We start from the raw sequence: 22,661 nt of genomic DNA, 5'->3' as shown, positions 1-22,661 counted from the left end.
GTAATTGATTACCGTTTATTGTTGGTCAAGTGTATTGATACCTTGTGCCTTTATTTGGAGTAAAGTACGTTGCTCACTCATTTTGCTCTCCTGCGCCTGACTTCATGCACCAGCTACACCCACCTTCTGACACTTTCAATCTTCAAGAGCTCTTGCACAAAGCGTACCATGACTATGAGAATTATATATCCTGAATGGGGGAGCATGGAGACAAATCCACTGCTTTTTTTTGTTGTTAAAATATCTTGAATTTTTTTATTTTTTGCTTTCAATCTTCAATAGCTCTTACACAAAGTGTGCCATTACTATGAACATGATACATTCTGAATCAGGAGAGGATGGACAAAAATGCATGGCATTAGTTTTTTTTTAATATTTCGTAGTTTAAAAAAATTATTTTGTGCTTTCAATCTTCAATAGCTCTTACATGCCATGACTATTAAAATTATATAATCTGAATTGGGGCGGATGGACCTTATATAGACAGGTTTGTGCCTTTCCTAATCATGCCCAATCAATTACATTTACCACAGGTGGACTCCAATGAATTTGACACTTTAAGGATGATCAATGGAAACAGGTTGCACCTGAGCTCAATTTCGAGTCTCATTGCAAAGGGTATTTCTGTGTTTTATTTTTAATACAGTTGCAAAATTTCTAAAAACCTGTTTTTGCTTTGTCATTATGGGGTATTGTGTGTAGATTGATGAGAAAAAAAATTAATCAATTTTTAGAATAAGGCAACAAAATTTGGAAAAAGGGAAGGGGTCTGAATATTTTGTCCAATATGAAAAGCGTACATAACATTGTGCAATACAAACGGGTTAATTAACAATGTGATTTAAATTATAAATATAATATAATAACTAATAATATATATATATATATATATATATATATATATATCATTATTTTTATATTAATATTGTTATTGCTATTATTATTAGCATCATACATAATTTTTGTTTATTCCCCCAGGCCATTGCTGTAAAAGAGAATGTGTTCTCAGTCAACTTTCCTGATAAAATAAGAGTGAAATAAAATGTAAATAAATGATTTGTATTACTGTTGTTACCATAATAACTATCTAGTAATCATTCGTTTTAATGCTGTTAAGTATATTGTCAATGTTATAATATTATATGTACTTTAAAATCCATTAACTATTGACCTTTTTTGATCAATTCGAAGTCTGCTAACATTTCCTAATAAAATTGTACGAATTCCGACCATTTGTATAATTTTATATCGTCATTTCCCGGAACTTTTATTTTGAATCGAAATCGCCGAGGTCACGTCGTTATTGATTGCTAGGTCTTGCTTATTCTTGGTCAGTTCTCAGCGGTATGACACATCGCAAACCATAAAAAAACAGGCACGTATACAGAGGCGCTCTCGTGTATGTCGCCCTCTATTGCCCAGGAAGGCAGATGCAACAATAAAAGTGAGCTTTGTTTAAGATCAGCAAAGGTTGACAACCCAACAAATACGCTCACCCCTCGGCTCGACCACTACAATAATAATCTGTGATATCTATCAGACCTTTGTTGGAGGTGCTCCTCTTTCCATTCTAGGGTTGAGCCTGGGATGTATTTTGAAAGTCCCGCACCGACTGTTGCTAATATGTAAGAGTTTACTATTCTTGAATGCACCCCAAGGCTGCGAACATTTCACTGCGCAAACCATGGAACAAACGGCATTTGTTTGGACTCTTCTCTGACATTAAACCTATAAAACTCGTACTAATTTCCTCTTTACTCCATTGGATTTTCCACGTCGGATGTAACAAACTTACTCAGACATAATGCTGATAAACAGCTGCTCATAGTTTATCACTTTTAATAAAATGTAACTCTTCGTCCTGAGTGTTCGAAATAGCGGCTCAGGTCTAGGAACGGACAACCAACTCATACTTCCTGTTCTGATGTACGTTTCAACAGCGAATGGAAACGATTACGGAGGGGTTGTGACATGAAATAACAAGGTTTTAACGACAGACAGTACGCTAATACAATATGTTGTTTTTTTCTAGCTTATTCAAAGGAGTCTAAAGCCGTCAAGATGCTTGAGACACCTCCTGGATATCCATTTGAAGAGATAGAATATGAGGATATAGAAGTTGAAGAGGTAAGTGTCGTATGATAGCTATACATACCAAACCATCAGCCTTCAATGAGTGAGAAAATGAAGACAGGCAGGGGTGAGAGAAATCACACTAGCTAGCCTGGTTGAATAGTAGAGAAGTTTAGTTTTGTGTTCATCCATGTAACTTCTGAATGCCCATTTCAACTAGAAAGATACCTATTTCAAAACACCAGCTACAGTATCTAGAATGATTTGTAGATTATACAGAAAAGAACGAGACAGACCACCACTCATGGATGTGTGACATTTGTTTCTCCAGGTTGTTGGCAGAGGAACATTTGGAGTTGTCTTCAAGGCCAAATGGAAAGGCAACGATGTGGCCATCAAGACCATAGAGAGTGAATCTGAGAGGAAAGCTTTTGTAGTAGAGGTACAGGAACATCCTTGCCTGAAAATACACTTTTGTTTGTGTTAAGCCTGGTTTTGGGTATAGTGTATTGTTGAAATGAGTTTGTCTTGTTATCACAATAATGTCCATCCTTTAAAAAAACCACTAACATTTATTGATACATTTTATTTTAGGTAGCAGCAGTCAAATGATATCCAATTACAATGGAAATTAAACAATATGTATGTATGTATGTATGTATGTATGTATGTATGTATGTATGTATGTATGTATGTATGTATGTATGTGATATATATATATATATATATATATATATATATATATATATATATATATATATATGTATGTATGTATGTATATGTGTGTGTGTGTGTGTGTGTGTGTTTAGATGGTGAGATCCATTTCACTTATCCATGTCTCTTCTTCATCCAGCTCCGCCAGCTTTCCAGAGTAAATCACCCAAATATTGTCAAGCTCTATGGTTCATGTCATAATCCAGTAAGTACATTCAGGAAAGTTGTCGTCTTAGTATGATTTGCCTGCTGTTCAACGATATACTGTAGTGTCATTATTCCTTTATTAGTTGTTATTATTGGTTATTATTCATTTATTAGGTCTACACTTTTTTGTCTATATTAATTTGACACCAGATTTGCAATCCCATACAGTTTGCCTACTGTAAGTGTTTTCCCTTTTTGATCACAATAATTGTAACATTCACACACAGGTCTGTCTTGTTATGGAATACGCTGAAGGTGGCTCTTTATACAATGGTAAGAAATTACTCTTTAACTCTCTACTGTCGGCATATCTATTTAGTATGGCCATCGAAATGTTAGCTATTCAAATCAGATCCAACAATAATACATAGGGGTGTCATTGTATGCTGACGACTCAAACGTCCTCTTAAATCTGCAATCTGGATCCCTCCACAATCTCAGAGGATCTAGATCATTTTTCTGACCTCTCGGGATTACAGCCGAACTAGGATAAGTGTACCATATTACATATTGGATAGCAAAAAAATGCAACTTTTACATTACCGTGTAGTTTACCAATAAAATGGTCTGACGGGGATGTGGACACACTCAGTATTCATATCCCTAAAGAAATAAAGAAGCTTACTACAACACATTTTAACAGAAAGTTAGCAAAAATAGATAAGATCTTGCTACCATGGGATGGTAAATACCTATTTGTGGAAAAAATCACCCTGATTAATTCTTTAGTCATATCCCAGTTTACCTATTTACAGTGGTGTAAAAAGTACCCAATTGTCATACTTGAGTAAAAGTAAAGATACGTTAATAGAAAATGACTCAAGTAAAAGTGAAAGTCACCCAGTAAAATACTACTTTAGTAAAAGTCTAAAAGTATTTGGTTTTAAATATACTTAAGTATCAAAAGTAAATGTATTTGATAAAATGTACTTAAGTATCAAAAGTAAAAGTATAAATCATTTCAAATTCCTTATATTAAGCAAACCAGATGGCACCATTTTCTTATTTTTTTTTTTACGGATAGCCAGGGACACACTCCAACACTCAGACATAATTTACAAACAAAGCATTTGTGTTTAGTGAGTCCTCCAGATCAGAGGCAGTACATGACCAGAGATGTTCTCTTGACAAGTGCATGAATTTGACCATTTTCCTCTCCTGCTAAGCATTCAAAATGTAACGAGTACTTTTGGGTGTCAGGGAAAATGCATGGAGTAAAAAGTACAGTATTTTCTTTAGGAATGTAGTGAAGTAAAAGTAGTCAAAAATATTAAAGTACAGATACAAAAAAAAACGACTTAAGTAGTACTTGAAAGTATTTTTACTTAAGTACTTTACACCACTGTTCCATTGAGAGAATTTCCACACTGCCACGTAGGGCTGCACGATATGGGCAAATCATATAGGACTTGTTTTTAACCAAATGTTGCAATTGCGATTTGACTTGCCAATTAGAGCAAAACTGTTGGAATCATGGAAATATAATGACTATTCTAATTCTATAGTTAGAATATAATAGTGGGCACTTTGAATAACGTGTTGTTTGAGATGACAACAAATGAAAATGCCAGGGAGGAGTTATTGCCCCAGGGTAGGAACTAAACTGTTGATTAGTGTTTCCTAGGGGACCCTAAAAGTTTTGGCTACATTGCATGTTGCTAACATATAATTTTGCTTTGCATATTCCTCTTTGATTTAGAAGATACTGTTGCACAAACAACATGCTGATTTAGGTATACACCATCGCTGGTATTATCAGTCTGTATTAGCTAGCTACGTTTGCTCTTAGTACATTTATTAGCTAGCTAGAATTAGCGGCTAACAATTAGCATCTTACAAGATTTAGGGCAACTTGCTAAGAAAATACAAACTAGCTGTTTGCTGATGTAAGAAACACAAACTAATAGTGTCATTATAGAATGATAGTGGATTTATATTAAGAAGCAAAGCGAAAACAGCATTGTTGTTGTATGTGCTGCATTTGCCATGCAGACTGAACGCAAGTGTCTCGTGGTTGAGGAACATCAAATGCGCTCCTTGAGTGACAGGGGGCGTGGCTTGGTCTGTGTGGAAAGTGGCATAGGGAGAGAAAGAGCGGAGAGGGATGACTCAAGTAGCGATGTAAACTATAAAAATTAACATTACACATGGCGTATCACATTTAACAAACCAAACATTCAAGTACCATTATAGAAGGTAAAGTAAAAACCCAAACCGGTACCTGCGTCAATTACCTGTACATTATTTCCTTTAGGAATGTAGTGAAGTAAAAGTTGTCAAAAATATAAATAGTAAAGTAAAGTACAGATACCTCAAAAAACAACTTAAGTAGTACTTTCAAGTATTTTTACTTCAGTACTTTACACCACTGCCTATGTTCTATTGGCCCTGCCTATGCCAAACGATTTGTCTTTTAAATTATTTTAACAAAAATGATTTCACTTTATTTGGAATGGCAAGCCAGACAAAATTAAATGTGCATATTTATATAATCAATATGAGTTCGGGGGGGGGGGGGGGGGCTAAAATTATTAAATATTAAAGCATTAAACCTCTAAAATGATCAGTATTACAAAATATATACTTAAACCCAAACTGGATCTCCAGTAGATTAGTAAGAATGGCTCATCCCTTGTTCGAAAATGGCCTTTTTACATTTATACAGATTACAACCTCTCACTTTCAGTTAAATGAAAAATATTGATGTATTCTGTCTTGACTGTGTTGCGTCTGTCCATTCCCAGTGCTGCATGGAGCTGAGCCCCTGCCCCAGTACAGTGCATCCCATGCTATGAGCTGGTGTTTGCAGTGTGCTCAGGGGGTCTCCTATCTCCATGGCATGAAACCCAAGGCCCTCATTCACAGAGACCTCAAACCACCCAAGTATGACTCTTTTGTGTGTGCTGTTCCTAAACTGTCTGTTTTAGGGTTGCAAAATTCTGGAAACTTTCCCAAATGTTCCCAGTTTTCCTGAACATTCCTGGAAGTACGGGGGAATAAGCAGGAACTTTGGGAATCCTCCAACCAGGATTGCTGGAAAATGTGGGAATTGTGGGAAACTTAACAGAATTTCATTAACACAAGTCTGTTTACAGTACTTACATATTTAATGAAGTTGTTGCACTCTCTGAACCTAAACCATAGAAATTTGTTTCAGTCTGCTACTTGTACAGGGGGGCACAGTGTTGAAGATCTGTGACTTTGGGACAGCCTGTGACATTCAGACACACATGACCAACAACAAAGGAAGTGCAGCCTGGATGGCACCAGAAGTGTTTGAAGGCATGTATCCTATAGCAAGGCGCTTTCCTCCTTTCATTCAAAAGCAAAAGACGAAAATGGTCTGAGCACCGATTCTCTCTGTGTCACCAATAGAACAATCTAGGGTCTCCGTCTAACCTGTATTCCTTCACTCACCTGTATCTCTCTCTGTGACTCTGTTGTCCAGGCAGTAACTACAGTGAAAAGTGTGATGTGTTCAGCTGGGGTATCATCCTGTGGGAGGTGATCACTCGCAGGAAGCCCTTTGACGAGATCGGAGGATCGGCCTTCTGCATCATGTGGGCCGTGCACAGAGGTGAGAGGTCACAGAGCCATAGACTCTTAGTGAAGTTACATACATACATACACACAGAGGAATAAATCCGAAAGAGAAAAATGTACAGTACCAGTCAAAAGTTTGGACACACCTACTCATTCAAGGGTTTTTCTTTATTTAAAAAAAATTCTACAATGTAAAATAATAGTGAAGACATCAAAACTAGGAAATAACACATATGGAATCATGTAGTAACCAAAAAGGTTTAAGTCAAAATATATTTTATATTTGAGATCCATCAAAGTAGCCACCCTTTGCCTTGATGACAGCTTTGCACACTCTTGGCATTCTCTCAACCAGCTTCATGAGGTAGTCACCTGAAATACATTTCAATTAACAGGTGTGGAATTTCTTTCCTTCTTAAGGCATCTGAGCTAGAGGTCGACCGATTCATCGAAATGGCCGATTAATTAGGGCCGATTTCAAGTTTGCATAACAATCGGTGTTTGCCATTTTTGGACACCGATCATGGCCGATTACATTGCACTCTACGAGGAGACTGCGTGGCAGGCTGACTACCTGTTATGCGAGTGCAGCAAGGAGCCAAGGCAAGGTGCTAGCTAGCATTAAACTTATCTTATAAAAAACAATCAATCTTAACATAATCACTAGTTAACTACACATGGTTGATGATATTACTAGTTTATCTAGCTTGTCCTGCGTTGCATATAACCGATGCGGTGCCTGTTCATTTATCATTGAATCATAGCCTACTTCACCAAACGGGTGATTTAACAAGCGCATTCGCGAAAAAAGCACCTTTCTTAAAATCAATACACAAGTATATATTTTTAAACCTGCATATTTAGTTAATATTGCCTGCTAACATGAATGTATTTTAACTAGGGAAATTGTGTCACTTCTCTTGTGTTCTGTGCAACAGAGTCAGGGTACATGCAGCAGTTTGGGCCGCTTGGCTCGTTGCGAACTGTGAAGACTATTTCTTCCTAACAAAGACAGCCTACTTCGCCAAACGGGGGATGATTTAACAAAAGCGTATTTGCGAGAAAAAAAACACAAATCGTTGCACGAATGTACCAACCATAAACATCAATGCCTTTCTTAAAATCAATACACAGAAGTATATTTTTTTAAACCTGCATATTTAGTTAAAAGAAATTCATGTTAGCAGGCAATATTAAACTAGGGAAATTGTGTCACTTCTCTTGCGTTCATTGTACGCAGAGTCAGGGTATATGCAACAGTTTGGACCGCCTGGCTCATTGCGAACTAATTTGCCAGAATTTTACGTAATTATGACATAACATTGAAGGTTGTGCAATGTAACAGGAATATTTAGACTTATGGATGCCACCTGTTAGATAAAATACGGAACAGTTCCGTATTTCACTGAAAGAATAAACATTTTAGTTTCGAAATGATAGTTTCCGGATTTGACCATATTAATGACCTAAGGCTCGTATTTCTGTGTGTTATGTTATAATTAAGTCTATGATTTGATATTTGATAGAGCAGTCTGACTGAGCGGTGGTAGGCAGCAGCAGGCTCATAAGCATTCATTCAAACAGCACTTTCGTGCGTTTGCCAGCAGCTCTTCGCAATGCTTCAAGCACAGCTCTGTTTATGACTTCAAGCCTATCAACTCCCGAGATTAGGCTGGTGTAACCGATGTGAAATGGCTAGCTAGTTAGCGGGGTGCGCGCTAATAGCGTTTCAAACGTCACTCGCTCTGAGACTTGGAGTAGTTGTTCCCCTTGCTCTGCAAGGGCCACGGCTTTTGTGGAGCGATGGGTAACGATGCTTCGAGGGTGGCTATTTTCGATGTGTTCCTGGTTTGAGCCCAGGTAGGGGCGAGGAGAGGGACGGAAGCTATACTGTTACACTGGAAATACTATAGTGCCTATAAGAACATCCAATAGTCAAAGGTATATGAAATACAAATGGTATAGAGAGAAATAGTCCTATAATTCCTATAATAACCTCAACCTAAAACATCTTACCTGGGAATATTGAAGATTCATGTTAAAAGGAACCACCAGCTTTCATATGTTCTGAGCAAGGAACTTAAACGTTAGCTTTTTTACATGGCACATATTGCACTTTTACTTTCTTCTCCAACACTTTGTTTTTGCATTATTTAAACCAAATTGAACATGTTTCATTATTTATTTGAGGCTAAATTGATTTGATTGATGTATTATATTAAGTTAAAATAAAAGTGTACATTCAGTGTTGTTGTAATTGTCATTATTACAAATAAATAAATGTTTTTTTTTTTTTTTTTTAATCAGCTGATTTAATTGGTATCGGCTTTTTTTGGTCCTCCAATAATCGGTATCTGTATCAGCATTGAAAAATCATAATCGGTCGACCTCTAGTTTGAGCCAATCAGTTGTGTTGTGACAAGATAGGGGTGGTATACAGAAGATAGCCCTATTTGGTAAAAGACCAAGTCCATATTATGGCAAGAACAGCTCAAATAAGCAAATAGAAACGACAGTCCATCATTACTTTAAGACATGAAGGTCAGTCAATCCGGAAAATTTTAATAACTTTAAAAAAAGGGAACTTCTTTGGTTCCTACTGTCACAAAAGGTGACGTGTTGAATAGACCAAAATGCAGCGGGTATGTGGATACTCATTCTTTTAATGGAAAAAACAAAAAGCATCCACAGGAAAAACAAAACAATAAACAGTACTCACAACTAGACAGTGTAGCAGGCTCAATAAACGCAGTGCTCACAAACAATTACCCACAAACACACCCTACTAATATAGGACTCCCAATCAAAGGCAACTCAACACACCTGCCTTCAATTGGGAGTCCAATCCCAATTAACTCTACATAGAAAACAAACCTAGAACCTATACCCACAACTAACTAACTAAACCTAGAAATAAATAAACACAGAGCAGTGCCCAAAACCCCCGGAATACATAAATAAAACAACCTACTACCTACACCACCACCCCAAACCATATAAAACAAATACCCTCTGCCACATCCTGACCAAACTCCAACAACAAATAACCCTTAACTGGTCAGGACGTGACACCTACATGATTCTATATGTGTTATTTCATAGTTTTGATGTCTTCACACTACTATTCTACAATGTAGAAAATAGAAAAATAAAGGAAAAACCCTTGAATGAGTAGGTGTGTCCAAACTTTTGTCTGGTACTCTGTGTAGTGAGGTGGAATATACACTACCGTTCAAAAGTTTGGGGTCACAAATTTGTTGTCCATTAAAATAACATCAAATTGATCAGAAATACAGTGTAGACATTGCTAATGTTGTAAATGACTATTGTAGCTAGAAACGGTTGATTAAAAAAAAAAAAACAGAATATCTACATAGGTGTACAGAGGCCCATTATCAGCAACCATCACTCCTGTGTTCCAATGGTACATTGTATTAGCTAATCCAAGTGTATCATTTTAAAAGGCTAATTGATCATTAGAAAACCCTTTTGGAATTATGTTAGCACAGCTTTAAACTGTTCTGATTAAAGAAGCAACAAAATTGTCCTTCTTTGGAATAGTTGAGTATCTGGAGCATCAGCATTTGTGGGTTCGATTACAGGCTAAAAATGGCCAGAAACAAATAACTTTCTTCTGAAACTCGTCAGTCTATTCTTGTTTTGAGAAATGAAGGCTATTCCATGCGAGAAATTGCCAAGAAACTGAAGATCTCGTACAACGCTGTGTGCTACTCCCTTCACAGAACAGCGCAAACTGGCTCTAACCAGAATAGAAAGAGGAGTGGGAGACCCCAGTGCACAACTGAGCAAGAGGACAAGTACATTAGAGTGTCTAGTTTGAGAAGCAGACGCCTCACAAGTCCTCAACTGGCACCTTCATTAAATAGTACCTGCAAAACACCAGTCTCAACGTTAACAGTAAAGCGGCGACTCCGGGATGCTGGCCTTCTAGGCAGAGTTGGAAAGAATAAACCATATCTCAGACTGGTCAATAAAAATAAAATATTAAGATGGGCAAAATAACACAGACATTGGACAGAGGAAGATTGGAAAACAGTGTTATGGACAGACAAATCTAAGTTTAAGGTGTTCGGATCACAAAGAAGAACATTCGTGAGACACGCAGAAAAAAAATCTAATATGCTGGAGGAGTGCTTGGCGCCATCTGTCAAGCATGGTGAAGGCAATGTGATGGTCTGGGGGTGCTTTGGTGCTGGTAAAGTGGGAGATTTGTACAGGGTAAAAGGAATCTTGAAGAAGGAAGGCTATCACTCCATTTTGCAACGCCATGCCATTCCCTGTGGACGGCCCTTAATTGGAGCTAATTTCCTCCTACAACAGGACAATGACCCAAAGCACAGCTCCAAACTATGCAAGAACTATTTAGGGAAGAAGCAGTCAGCTGGTATTCTGTCTATAATGGAGTGGCCAGCACAGTCACCGGATCTCAACCCTATTGAGTTTGACCGTATGGTACGTAAGAAGTGCCCATCAAGCCAATCCAACTTGTGAGAGGTGCTTCAGGAAGCATGGGGTGAAATCTCTTCAGATTTCCTCAACAAATTGACAACTAGAATGCCAAAGGTCTGCAAGGCTGTAATTTCTGCAAATGGAGGATTCTTTGACGGAAGCAAAGTTTGAAGGACACAATTATTATTTCAATTAAAAATCATTATTTTTAACCTTGTCAACGTCTTGACTTTATTTACTATTCATTTTGCAAATAATTTCATGTATGTTTTCATGGAAAACAAGGACATTTCTAAGTGACCCCAAACTTTTGAACGGTAGTGTAGGTTTGAAGAAAACCTCACCTATTTGTTAAATGAAGGAAAGAAGGTGAGTAGAGGAAGCCACTCTAGACTGACATTCCCCCACTGACTTGTTAGTCTCCTGTATGTGTTCTCAGGTACTCGCCCACCCCTGATAAAGGACCTCCCGGAGCCCATTGAGGGCCTGATGACACACTGCTGGGACAAAGACCCTGCCCAGAGGCCCTCCATGGAGGAGGTCAGAAACACCATGGCAAACCTCATGAAGGTACAGTACTGGAAAACCCCACAGACCCATGTTCTCAGAACTTCACAATCACAACTCTAATAATAACCCATATATGTTAGTAATACCTGCAATTTCAAGACTTCGCTCTTAGGGGGGAATTCAGACCCAAGTTACACGCAGAAATTGAACTTTATTCCCTTTTCTCTGAGTATTCTGACCTTGAACTTAAGTATGAGGAAACACAGCCAGCAATTTGTTTGGGGTGGAGGTCATAGAAATATAGGTGTGGCAGAGGTGTGTCTACAGGAAATCATGAATAAGTTCGAGCACCTGTCGTTTCCAAGTGGAAAAGCATTGACTATTTCCAATAGAAATAACACCATTCTCCATGCACTGAAATGTATAAATTGATAAGAACTTGATTAGTTATTTATCCGTTTGGAGAAAGGGATTATAATTAGGCCTACAAATGGCAATTGTTTTAAAATATTTTTCCTTAAGATTGCTGGAGACGAATGTGAAACCAGTCATATGGAAGCAAACTGAAAATAATTTCAACAAGACATATATTTCGGACCCTTCCGGACCCTTCAGTGAAGTAGGCTGTAAATAGGTGTGCCTTTATTCACAATTGTTATTGTATGTCCTCATAATTTGAGGGGATGAAATTTAGAGACCCAAACTATAGGCTTATTTAGCGCCTAACCTACCGAGTAGATTTATGCACTCTAGAATGTTTTAATTATATGCCAGGGCTTTTCTCCATTTTTTTATTTTTTTTTACAATTTGTATGATATACAGTGTTTTCAGACAGTATTCACACCCCTTGACTTTCCACATTGTGTTGTGTTACAGCCACTGGCCTACACACAATTATGTTTTTAGAAATGTTTACAAATTAATTACAAATGAAAAGCTGAAACATTTTGAGTCAATAAGTATTCAACCCCTTTGTTATAGCAAGACTGACATTCTGACAAGACTGACAAGTCACATAATAAGTTGCAATGTGTGCAATAATAGTGTTTACCATGATTTTTGAATGACTACGTCATCTCTGTACCCCACATATACAATTATCTGTAAGGTCCCTCAGTCGAGCAGTGATTTCAAACACAGATTCAACCACAAAGACCAGGGAGGTTTTCCAGTGCCTCACAACAAAGAAGGGCACTTATTGGTAGATGGGTAAAAAAGTGTTATGTTTGGGGCAAATCCAATACAACACATTACTGAGTACAACTCTATATTTTCAAGCTGCATCATGTTATGAGTATGCTTGTAATCGTTAAGGACTGGGGAGTTTTCAGGATAAAAAAGGCACAGGCAGAATCCTAAAGGAAAACCTGGTTCAGTCTGCTTTCCACCAGACACTGGGAGATGAATTCATCTTAGAAAACAGGCCAAATCTACATTGGAGTTGCTTAGCAAGAAGACAGTGAATGTGGCTGAGTTAAATCTGCTTGAAAATCTATGGCAAGATGGGAAAATGGTTGTCTAGCAGTGATCTACAACCAATTTGACAAAGCTTGAAGAATTTTGAAAATAATAATGGTCAAATTTTGCACAACACAATCCAGGTTTGGAAAGTGCTTAGAGCCTTACCCAGAAAGACTCACAGTTTTAATCGCTGCCAACGGTGTTTCTAACATGTATTGACTCAGGGGGTTGAATATTTATCTAATCAAGATATATTAGTGTTTATTTCTTGTATTATTTTTTTTACAAATGTTAGAATTGTTCTTCCAGTTTGGCATTAGAGTATTTTGTGTAGGTCGTTGACAAAAAATGACAATTGTAACACAACAAAATGTGGAAGAAGTCACGGGGTGTGAATACTTTCTGAAGCCACTGTATATAGATGGCTTTCTTTAATTGATCCCTAACGTTCTGAACCCGTTCTCTCTATATATTATATTGAGTCTGTTGAGAAAATTCTAATGAAAGATGCACCATATTTAAAGGGATGGCTTTAGATAAATGTAATAAAGTCCATTAGGAAATCTGTTGGACAGCAAGTGGGAGGGTTTTTCAGCGATTTAATTACATTTATTCAGAGCACATAGAGCTCGTTGCGCACCTGCATAAGGTAAGTTTGAATACCAAATACTGAGAAGTGCTTCAATCAAAATGCGTTGAAAAGGCGCATACATTTCTGACTGAAGTCTGAATCGGGCCCTTAGTTATTAAGAAATGGTGTCTTTGTTCCACAGTTTAAGTGTTTGATTTTATATCTACATTGAACAAAAATATACAGTTGAAGTCAGAAGTTTACATACACTTAGGTTGGAGTCATTAAAACTAGTTTTTCAACCACTCCACAAATTTCTTGTTAACAAACTATAGTTTTGGCAAGTTGGTTAGGACAATTACTTTGTGCATGACACAAGTAATTTTTCCAACAATTGTTTACAGACAGATTATTTCACTTAATTCACTGTATCACAATTCCAGTGGGTCAGAAGTTTGCATACGCTGAGTTGACTGTGCCTTTAAATAGCTTGGAAAATTCCAGAAAATTATGTCATGGCTTTAGAAGCTTCTGATAGGCTAATTGACATAATTTGAGTCAATTGAAGGTGTATCTGTGGATGTATTTTAAGGCCTACCGTCAAACTCAGTGCCTCTTTGCTGACATCATGGGAAACTCAAAAGAAATCAGCCAAGACCTCAGAAAAAATAATTGTAGACCTCCACAAGTCTGGTTCATCCTTGGGAGCAATTTCCAAACGCCTGAAGGTACCACGTTCATCTGTACAAACAATAGTACGCAAGTATAAACACCATGGGACCACGCGGCCGTCATACCGCTCAGGATGGAGACCCTTTCTGTCTCCTAGAGAGGAACCTACTTTGGTGTGAAAAGTGCAAATAAATCCCAGAACAACAGCAAAGGACCTTGTGAAGATGCTGGAGGAAACGGGTACAAAAGTATCTATATTCACAGTAAAACGAGTCCTATATCGACAACCTGAAAGGCCGCTCAGCAAGGAAGAAGCCATTGGTCCAAAACCGCCATAACAAAGCCAGACTACAGTTTGAAACTGCACATGGAGACAAAGATTGTACTTTTTGGAGAAATGTCCTCTGGTCTGATAAAACAAAAATAGAACTGTTTGGCCATAATGACCATCGTTATGTTTGGAGGAAAAAGGGGGAGGCTTGCAAGCCGAAGAACACCATCCCAACCGTGAAGCGCGGGGATGGCAGCATCATGTTGTGGGGGTGCTTTGCTGCAGGAGGGACTGGTGCACTTCACAAAATAGATGACATCATGAGGAAGGAAAATGATGTGGATATATTGAAGCATCATCTCAAGACATCAGTCAGGAAGTTAAATCTTGGTTGCAAATGGATCTTCCACATGGACAATGACCCCAAGTATACTTCCAAAGTTGTGGCAAAATGGCTTAAGGGCAACAAAGTCAAGGTATTGGATTGGCCATCACAAAGCCCTGACCTCAATCCCATAGACAATTTGTGGGCAGAACTGAAAAAGCGTGTGCGAGCAAGGAGGCCTACAAACCTGACTCATTTACACCAGCTCTGTCAGGAGTAATGGGCCAAAATTCACCCAACTTATTGTGGGAAGCCTGTGGAAGGCTACCCAAAACGTTTGACCCAAGTTAAACAATTTAAAGTCAATGCTACCAAATACTAAGTGAGTGTATGTAAACTTCTGACCCACTGGGAATGTGATGAAAGAAATAAAATATGAAATAAATCATTTTCTCTACTATTATTCTGACATTTCACCTTCTTAAAATAAAGTAGTGATCCTAACTGACCTAAGACAGAAAATTCTTACTAGGATTAAATGTCAGGAATTGTGAAAAACTGCGTTTAAATGTATTTGGCTAAGGTGTATGTAAACTTCCGACTTCAACTGTAAATTCAGCATTGAAGGAGTTGGTCCCATATTTTATGAGCTGAAATAAAAGATCCCAGAAATATTCCAAAAGCTTCTTTCTCTCAAATTCTGTGCACACATTTGTTTACATCCCTGTTGGTGAGCAGTTCACCTTTGCCAATCCATCCACCTGACAGGTGTGGCATATAAAGAAGCTGATTAAACAGCATGATCATTACACAGGTGCATCTTGTGATGGGGACAATAAAAGGCCTCTAAAATATGCAGTTTTGTCACACAACACAATCCCACAGATGTCTCAAGTTTTGAGGGAGTGTGCAATTGCTATGCTAACTGCAGGAATGTACACCAGCTTTTGCCAGAGAATTGAATGTTCATTTCTCTACAATAAGCCGCCTCCAACGTTGTTTTGAATAATTTGGCAGTACATCCAACTGGCCTCACAACCGCAGACCATGTGTAACCATGCAAGCCCAGGATCTCCACATCCAGCTTCTTCACCTGCGGGATTGTCTGGGACCGGCATAAGCTATGGATAATGAACACAATTGCATTTTATTGGTGGCAATTTGAATGCACAGAGATACCGTGACGAGATCCTGAGGCCCATTGTCGTGCCATTCATCTGCCGCCATCACCTTATGTTTCAGCATGATAATGCACGGCCCCATGTCGCTAGGATCTGTACACAATTCCTGGAAGATGAAAATGTCCCAGTTCTTCCATGGCCTGCATACTCACCAGACATGTCACCCATTGAGCATGTTTGGGATGCTCTGGATCGACGTCTACGACAGCGTGTTCCAGTTCCCGTCAATATCCAGCATCTTCGCACAGCCATTGAAGAGGAGTGGGACAACATTCCACAGGCCACAATCAACAGCCTGAACAACTCTATGCGAAGGAGACGTGTCGCGCTGCATGAGGAAACTGGTGGTCACACTGGTTTTTTGATCCACGCCCCTACATTTTTAAATTTTTTATAAAGGTATCTGTGACCAACAGATGCATATCTGTATTCCCAGTCAAGTTAAACCCATAGATTAGGGCCAAATTAATTTATTTCAATTGTCTGATTTCCTTATATGAACTGTACCTCAGTAAAATCTTGCGTTATCTTGCATGTTGCGTTTTTATATTTTGTTCAGTATACAATTCCTGTAAGCATTGTGCATTGCACTCTTCCTCCCATGTGTCTGCAGTACTTCCCAGGGTCTGATGAGCCTCTTCAGTACCCCCACCAGTGTCCAAGCAACAGCAGGAGTGGCTCCTCCTCAGCCACAAGCACAGGTGAGTTCCATAGATTTAGATACGCTTTGAAAGTTTATGGATTATATCAACGCTTTGAAAGTTTATGGATTATATCAACATTTGGAGACAAGTAACACTTTATCTTGTATTAACATTGAGTAATTGCTTTGGAAATGCATATTAATGAAGTTCAGAAGTTGCTGTTATTACAGAAGTTTCTGGAAAAACATTTTAAAAAGCCATCTTCTCTTCTGTAGGTTCCAATGCAGACAACACTATCAACAGCTACAGATCCGAAAGTAACATGGAGCATGGAACAAACTGTCAAGAGAGAGATGACACCCTGAAAAACGAAAGATTTCCACTTCAGTTCAAACCATCAAAGGTGATGCATTTATAAACTCAGCAAAAAAGAAATGTCCTCTTACTGTCAACTGCGTTTATTTTCAGCAAACTTAACATGTGTAAATATTTGAATGAACATAAGATTCAACAACTGAGACATAAACTGAACAACTTCCACAGACATGTGACAAACATAAATGGAATAATGTGTCCCTGAACAAAGGGGGGGTCAAAATCAAAAGTAACAGTCAGTATCTGGTGTGGCCACCAGCTGCATTATGTACTGCAGTGCATCTCCTCCTCATGGACTGCACCAGATTTGCCAGTTCTTGCTGTGAGATGTTACCCCACTCTTCCACCAAGGCACTCGCAAGTTCCCGGACATTTGGCCCTAGCCCTCACCCTCCGATCCAACAGGTCCCAGACGTGCTCAATGGGATTGAGATCTGGGCTCTTCGCTGGCCATGGCAGAACACTGACATTCCTGTCTTGCAGGAAATCACGCACAGAACGAGCAGTATGGCTGGTGGCATTGTCATGCTGGAGGGTCATGTCAGGATGAGCCTGCAGGAAGGGTATCACATGAGGGAGGAGGATGTCTTCCCTGTAACGCACAGTGTTGAGATTGCCTGCAATGACAACAAGCTCAGTCCGATGATGCTGTGACACACTGCCCCCAGACCATGATGGACCCTCCACCTCCAAATCGATCCCGCTCCAGAGTACAGGCCTCGGTGTAACGCTCATTCCTTCGACGATAAACGCGAATCCGACCATCACCTCTGGTGAGACCAAACCTTGACTCGTCAGTGAAGAGCACTTTTTGCCAGTCCTGTCTGGTCCAGCGACGGTGGCTTTGTGCCCATAGGCGACATTGTTGCCGGTGATGTCTGGTGAGGACCTGCCTTACAACAGGCCTACAAGCCCTCAGTCCAGCCTCTCTCAGCCTATTGCGGACAGTCTGAGCACTGATGGAAGGATTGTGCATTCCTGGTGTAACTCGGGCAGTTGTTGTTGCCATCCTGTACCTGTCCCGCAGGTGTGATGTTCGGATGTACCGATCCTGTGCAGGTTTTGTTACACGTGATCTGCCACTGCGAGGACGATCAGCTGTCCGTCCTTTCTCCCTGTAGCGTTGTCTTAGACGTCTCATGGTACGGACATTGCAATTTATTGCCCTGGCCACATCTGCAGTCCTCATGCCTCCTTGCAGCATGCCTAAGGCACGTTCACGCAGATGAGCAGGGACCCTGGGCATCTTTCTTTTGGTGTTTTTCAGAGTCAGTAGAAAGGCCTCTTTAGTGTCCTAAGTTTTCATAACTGTGACCTTAATTGCCTAAGCTGTTAGTGTCTTAACAACCGTTCCACATGTTCATTAATTGTTTATGGTTCATTGAACAAACATGGGAAACAGTGTTTAAACCCTTTACAATGAAGATATTTGGATTTATTTGGATTTTTACGAATTACCTTTAAAAGACAGGCTCCTGAAAAAGGGACGTTTCTTTTTTTGCTGAGTTTAGTTGTCGCAAAAGCTCAAGTAATAACTCACCCCATCCATGTTCATGCTGTTCATGTTCTTTCTCAGGGGGGAACATTACGCCCCAGCCTGCCCCTGTCCAGAGGGCCTAGTATGGAGAGCCTGCCTGAGCGTACCCAGAGCCCTGCCCCCACTGAGGTCAAAGGGCAATGTGCTGGCCAGTCAGGGCCTGAGCTGAGAGCACCTATCAGTCCCACAGGTATGGGCCCTATTTAGTATTGGTTGAAAGAATAGAGCTAGTTTACCAAAGATTGTATATGCATGGAACCTACTGTATTTCTGACACTGTCACTACAGTGTTCACCAGGGGGCAGTACCATACAACATAGAGTATATGCTCACCATTATGTTTTCTGTCCTCAGATATTAATGGTTTGGACAGCTCCATCCCCATGGCTTATCTGACACTAGATCACCAGCTGCAGGTACTGTTCTTTCTCCATTCATCCTCAATCCTGACTGATACTAAATCCTCATACTGATAACCAACTAGCAATGTTTTACATACTTACATCTCAATAGCCCACTCACTGCCCTGTTTGGATTTCATGTGTCCTCCACTTGAAATATTACATTTGTTTAAAAAGTGAAGTACTGTTCATTATAAGAATGTATGTGTAAATTGTAAGTGCAGGATGGTGATGTGTGTATTCCTGGGTTGGGTTTAGCCCCTGGCCCCATTCTCAAACTCCAAAGAGTCCATGGCTGTGTTTGAGCAGCACTGCAGAATGGCCCAGGAGTACCTGAAAGTGGAGACTGAAATTGCCCTACTCACCCAGAGAAAGTAAGTCACATATGAGCCCAGCATTCCCTATGCAGAAGATGTTTGTCCAATATGTATAACCTGTACTGAAGATGGCACTGTAATCTGGTGTTATGTCTAATTAATTACTGTTGAAGATGTTTTACTAACTTCTATTTGTTGTGATACCGGTTACTCTTAACATGAATAAATTCATTAGAATTAAATCTAATAACATTGTTTCCTGTACAGAATATTGTAGTATTTTACTGTATGTAGTAATTAGTTGTAGAGTGTCAGTGAATGTAGGCTACCTAAATGCTAAACATGTTCTCTCTCCCTTTGTCGTGGCGATGTGTAGGAAGGAGTTAATCTCTGAGCTGGACCAGGATGAAAGGGAGCAGCAAAATACGTCCCGTCTGGTTCAGGAGCACAACAAACTGTTGGACGAGAACAAGAGCCTCTCCACCTACTTCCACATTTGTAAGAACAAGCTGGAGCGGATTCAGAGTCAGCAACAACAGAAGAGTTAGAATGCCTCTTGATGTGTGCTTGTTGCCCCAGAACTGTGTTCAGATCAACAGCAGCCAAATAGACTGTCAAGGGGCCATTTTGTGATGTCTCCTTTGTAGACCCTCAACTGTTTTGGGATTTGCAGCCAAATATACCTGCCATATTTGTGAAGGCTGCTTCATATTGCTCATCAACTGTTTTCAGATGAGCAGCCCAAGAGACTGGCCATTTAGTGAACTCTTTCCTGTTGCTCTTAAGCTGTTCCTGGATCAGTGGCCAAAGCGGAAGGCCATGTCATTATGAATGCTTTGTAGATCCTCAACGGATCCACAGTCAGCAGCAGACTGCGCAAAGCATGTCTCCCCTCAGATTCTTGCTCCCCAATGCGCTGTACAGTAACGACATACTCCACCTGTCTCAATCCAGAGCTGCGTTCAGTACAACAATGTTGCGAAATGTTGTGCAAGACCTATTAAGAACAGCTAAGTTAATTTACATGCATGTTTTCATAAAGACGTCATTCTATTCTGCCTGAGGTACACTGGACTAGTTGAACAAGGAAAGTGTGGAGGCCCGGTAAAGTCATCTCCTACTGTAGCTATTGACATCCAGAGGAAAATGCAGTTGCCCATAGAGACTGACCCCCTCCCACCATTGTGCCTAAAGGCAACTTCTGCCCATAGCTCGACATCCAGGAATGATCAGAAAGGCTTTTGTAGAAAGTTATTGATGTTGTGAAGGGGGTGACTTACAGCAACACCTCAGATGACTTGAGGTGTTTCCTGTCTTGTAGCAGATGACTGTCACTATACCCTCCCCAGGACTGTTCTAGAGGTGCTAGTGGTAAAAGAAGTGACTCAGCTTGTTTTCACCGTCTGACTCTGGCCTCTCTGTGACAGATAGCTTGCTATGGAGATGACAAATAGATGACTAAGTTGTGTTTTTAAATGTTTATGCTCATTCTTATATCTGTGTTCCCTTTTTACGGACACAGAGCAAACAAAACATTAGGAACACCTTCCTAATATTGCATTGCACACCCCTTTGCCCTCAGAACAGCCTCAGTTTGTCAGGGCATGGACTCTACAAGGTGTCAAAGGTGTTCCACTGGGATGCTGGCCCATGTTGATTCCAATGTTGGCTGGATGTCCTTTGGATGGTGGACCATTCTTGATATACACAGGAAACTGTTGAGTGTGAAAAACTCAGCAGCGTTGCAGTTCTTGACACACTCAAACCGGTGCCCCTGGCACATACTACCATATCCTGTTCAATGGCACTTAAATATTTTGTCTTGCCCATTCATCCTCTGAATGGCACACATACATAATCCATGTCTCAATTGTCTCTTATGCTTAAAAATCCTTCTTTATCCTGTTTCCGCCCCTTCATCTACATTGATTGAAGTGGATTTAACAGGTGACAACAATAAGGGATCATAGCTTTCACCTGGATTCACCTGGTCAGTCTACGTCAAGGAAAGGGCAGGTGTTCCTAATGTTTTGTACTCTCAATGTATATGCAGTGGCTCCTTGAGAAGCAATGACAATATTTATAAAGGATCTTTTGTTTTTATTAATTTTATGTAGCCTATATTTTGAGATCTTTCTCAAGTCTATCTGCCTTAGATGTTTTCGATGTTTTCTCATTCTAAATTTAGAATACCATCACCACGTAGTCCACTCAGTATTAGTGTTTATATTTTGTCTTTCACTTTTCTATTCACTCCTAAATGTGTATGTGCTGGTTGTGGACTTGGAGTTTGGTCTTGTACTTCCACAAATGTGTTATACACTTGTTTGCTCGATTTGCCCTCTGTGTGCATGTGTGTTCACAAGTTGCCTTAGGTTGTATCTCACTGTGTATTGTATTTTTCTAAATAGCGTTTTGACTTGCAAAATCGGAAAGGTTGTCAATGCACTTTTGAATGTATATCTTAAGAACTTCAAAAGTACTGAAATAAAAAAGTGAATGCACACAAGAAAAGGCTGCTTTTACATTCTTGGTATTAAGGCATTCGTGATTGAATATAATATAATCTGTTGCCCTAACATATCTTTTTGATTTCATCTGCACTTTGTGTGTCACTTGACAGTTCTGAAACGCCTGTATGCTTGAGTGCATAAAACATTTCCTGTTATCTATGTTTTCAATGGTTTGATATATTCTTAGAAAAATATTTATTCAGATAGTATTTTTGGGAAGTAGAATAATATCAGCATAAATGTCCTTTATTTCAATTGACTTGTTCCCCCTTTTTGTAAATTGGTGACACCCTTTGAGCACTGTTTTTTTAATATCATTTATTTAAACATTGTCCTTGGTCATGCATTTAATGCATACCAAATCATTTTGGTAGCCCCTCTTCAAGATCAACTTATGTGCCTATGGCCATTTGCATGCTCATCAAACGTACTGAATAAAGTCATGAACTCCTTTACATCTAAATTAAGTATATGAGTAAGGTATGGAACAAATCTGAAACCATTTTTATGTTTCTGAAGTATGTTTTGTCTCCCAGTTGAAACAGCGTGATGACAAAGGGCTTGCTCAGTCCTGACAGAGGGGGTTTGCTTTGTCTGCAGTGCAGTGGGGATATGACGGCTAAATCACTGGCTAGTGATTAACATGACTGGCTTGTGTTGGCGAAAAAGACTGATGATCTCACTCTCTCTGTCATTCCTGGCATTCCTGTTACAAGCTGCTCAGCTAATGTGAAAATGCTGGTCTTCATACAGTCGTTTTCCCTGCATGTTGAGTATGCTTTGCCTTTGACCCTTACATTGACTTGTTCTGAGTATGAAGTTCTTTCCAAAAATGTAAATGTTATTTTGCGCAGTACATATATGGGATCTTAATT

At 39.4% G+C, this 22,661-nt stretch overlaps 1 protein-coding gene across 1 annotated transcript; it reads left to right on the top strand.

The window, feature by feature from the left end:
* The first annotated feature begins 1,646 nt into the window (after positions 1–1,646).
* On the top strand, positions 1,647–21,941 carry LOC106610755 (mitogen-activated protein kinase kinase kinase 7). The gene is made up of 15 exons (XM_082955635.1): positions 1,647–1,926; positions 2,033–2,127; positions 2,405–2,515; positions 2,927–2,992; positions 3,222–3,267; positions 5,739–5,877; positions 6,152–6,280; positions 6,447–6,571; positions 11,447–11,577; positions 16,613–16,700; positions 16,919–17,046; positions 18,595–18,745; positions 18,910–18,971; positions 19,215–19,330; positions 19,650–21,941. Exons 2-15 carry the CDS (start codon positions 2,062–2,064, stop codon positions 19,819–19,821), a joined length of 1,530 nt encoding a protein of 509 aa, XP_082811761.1. The 5' UTR covers positions 1,647–1,926; positions 2,033–2,061; the 3' UTR covers positions 19,822–21,941.
* The last annotated feature ends 720 nt before the right edge of the window (positions 21,942–22,661 follow it).

Source organism: Salmo salar, chromosome 09 (genome assembly GCF_965601325.2).
Source record: "Salmo salar chromosome 09, fSalSal1, whole genome shotgun sequence".
Taxonomy (NCBI): domain Eukaryota; kingdom Metazoa; phylum Chordata; class Actinopteri; order Salmoniformes; family Salmonidae; genus Salmo; species Salmo salar.
This window is presented reverse-complemented; position numbering and strand designations above follow the sequence as displayed.

Excerpts from the sequence above, each read along its gene's own strand:
- LOC106610755 (XM_082955635.1), top strand. The coding sequence starts at position 2,062 with ATGCTTGAGACACCTCCTGGATATCCATTTGAAGAGATAGAATATGAG. Across the intron at positions 2,128-2,404 it reads AGGATATAGAAGTTGAAGAG|GTTGTTGGCAGAGGAACATT; the intron begins GTAAGTGTCGTA and ends TTGTTTCTCCAG. Across the intron at positions 17,047-18,594 it reads TTCAGTTCAAACCATCAAAG|GGGGGAACATTACGCCCCAG; the intron begins GTGATGCATTTA and ends GTTCTTTCTCAG.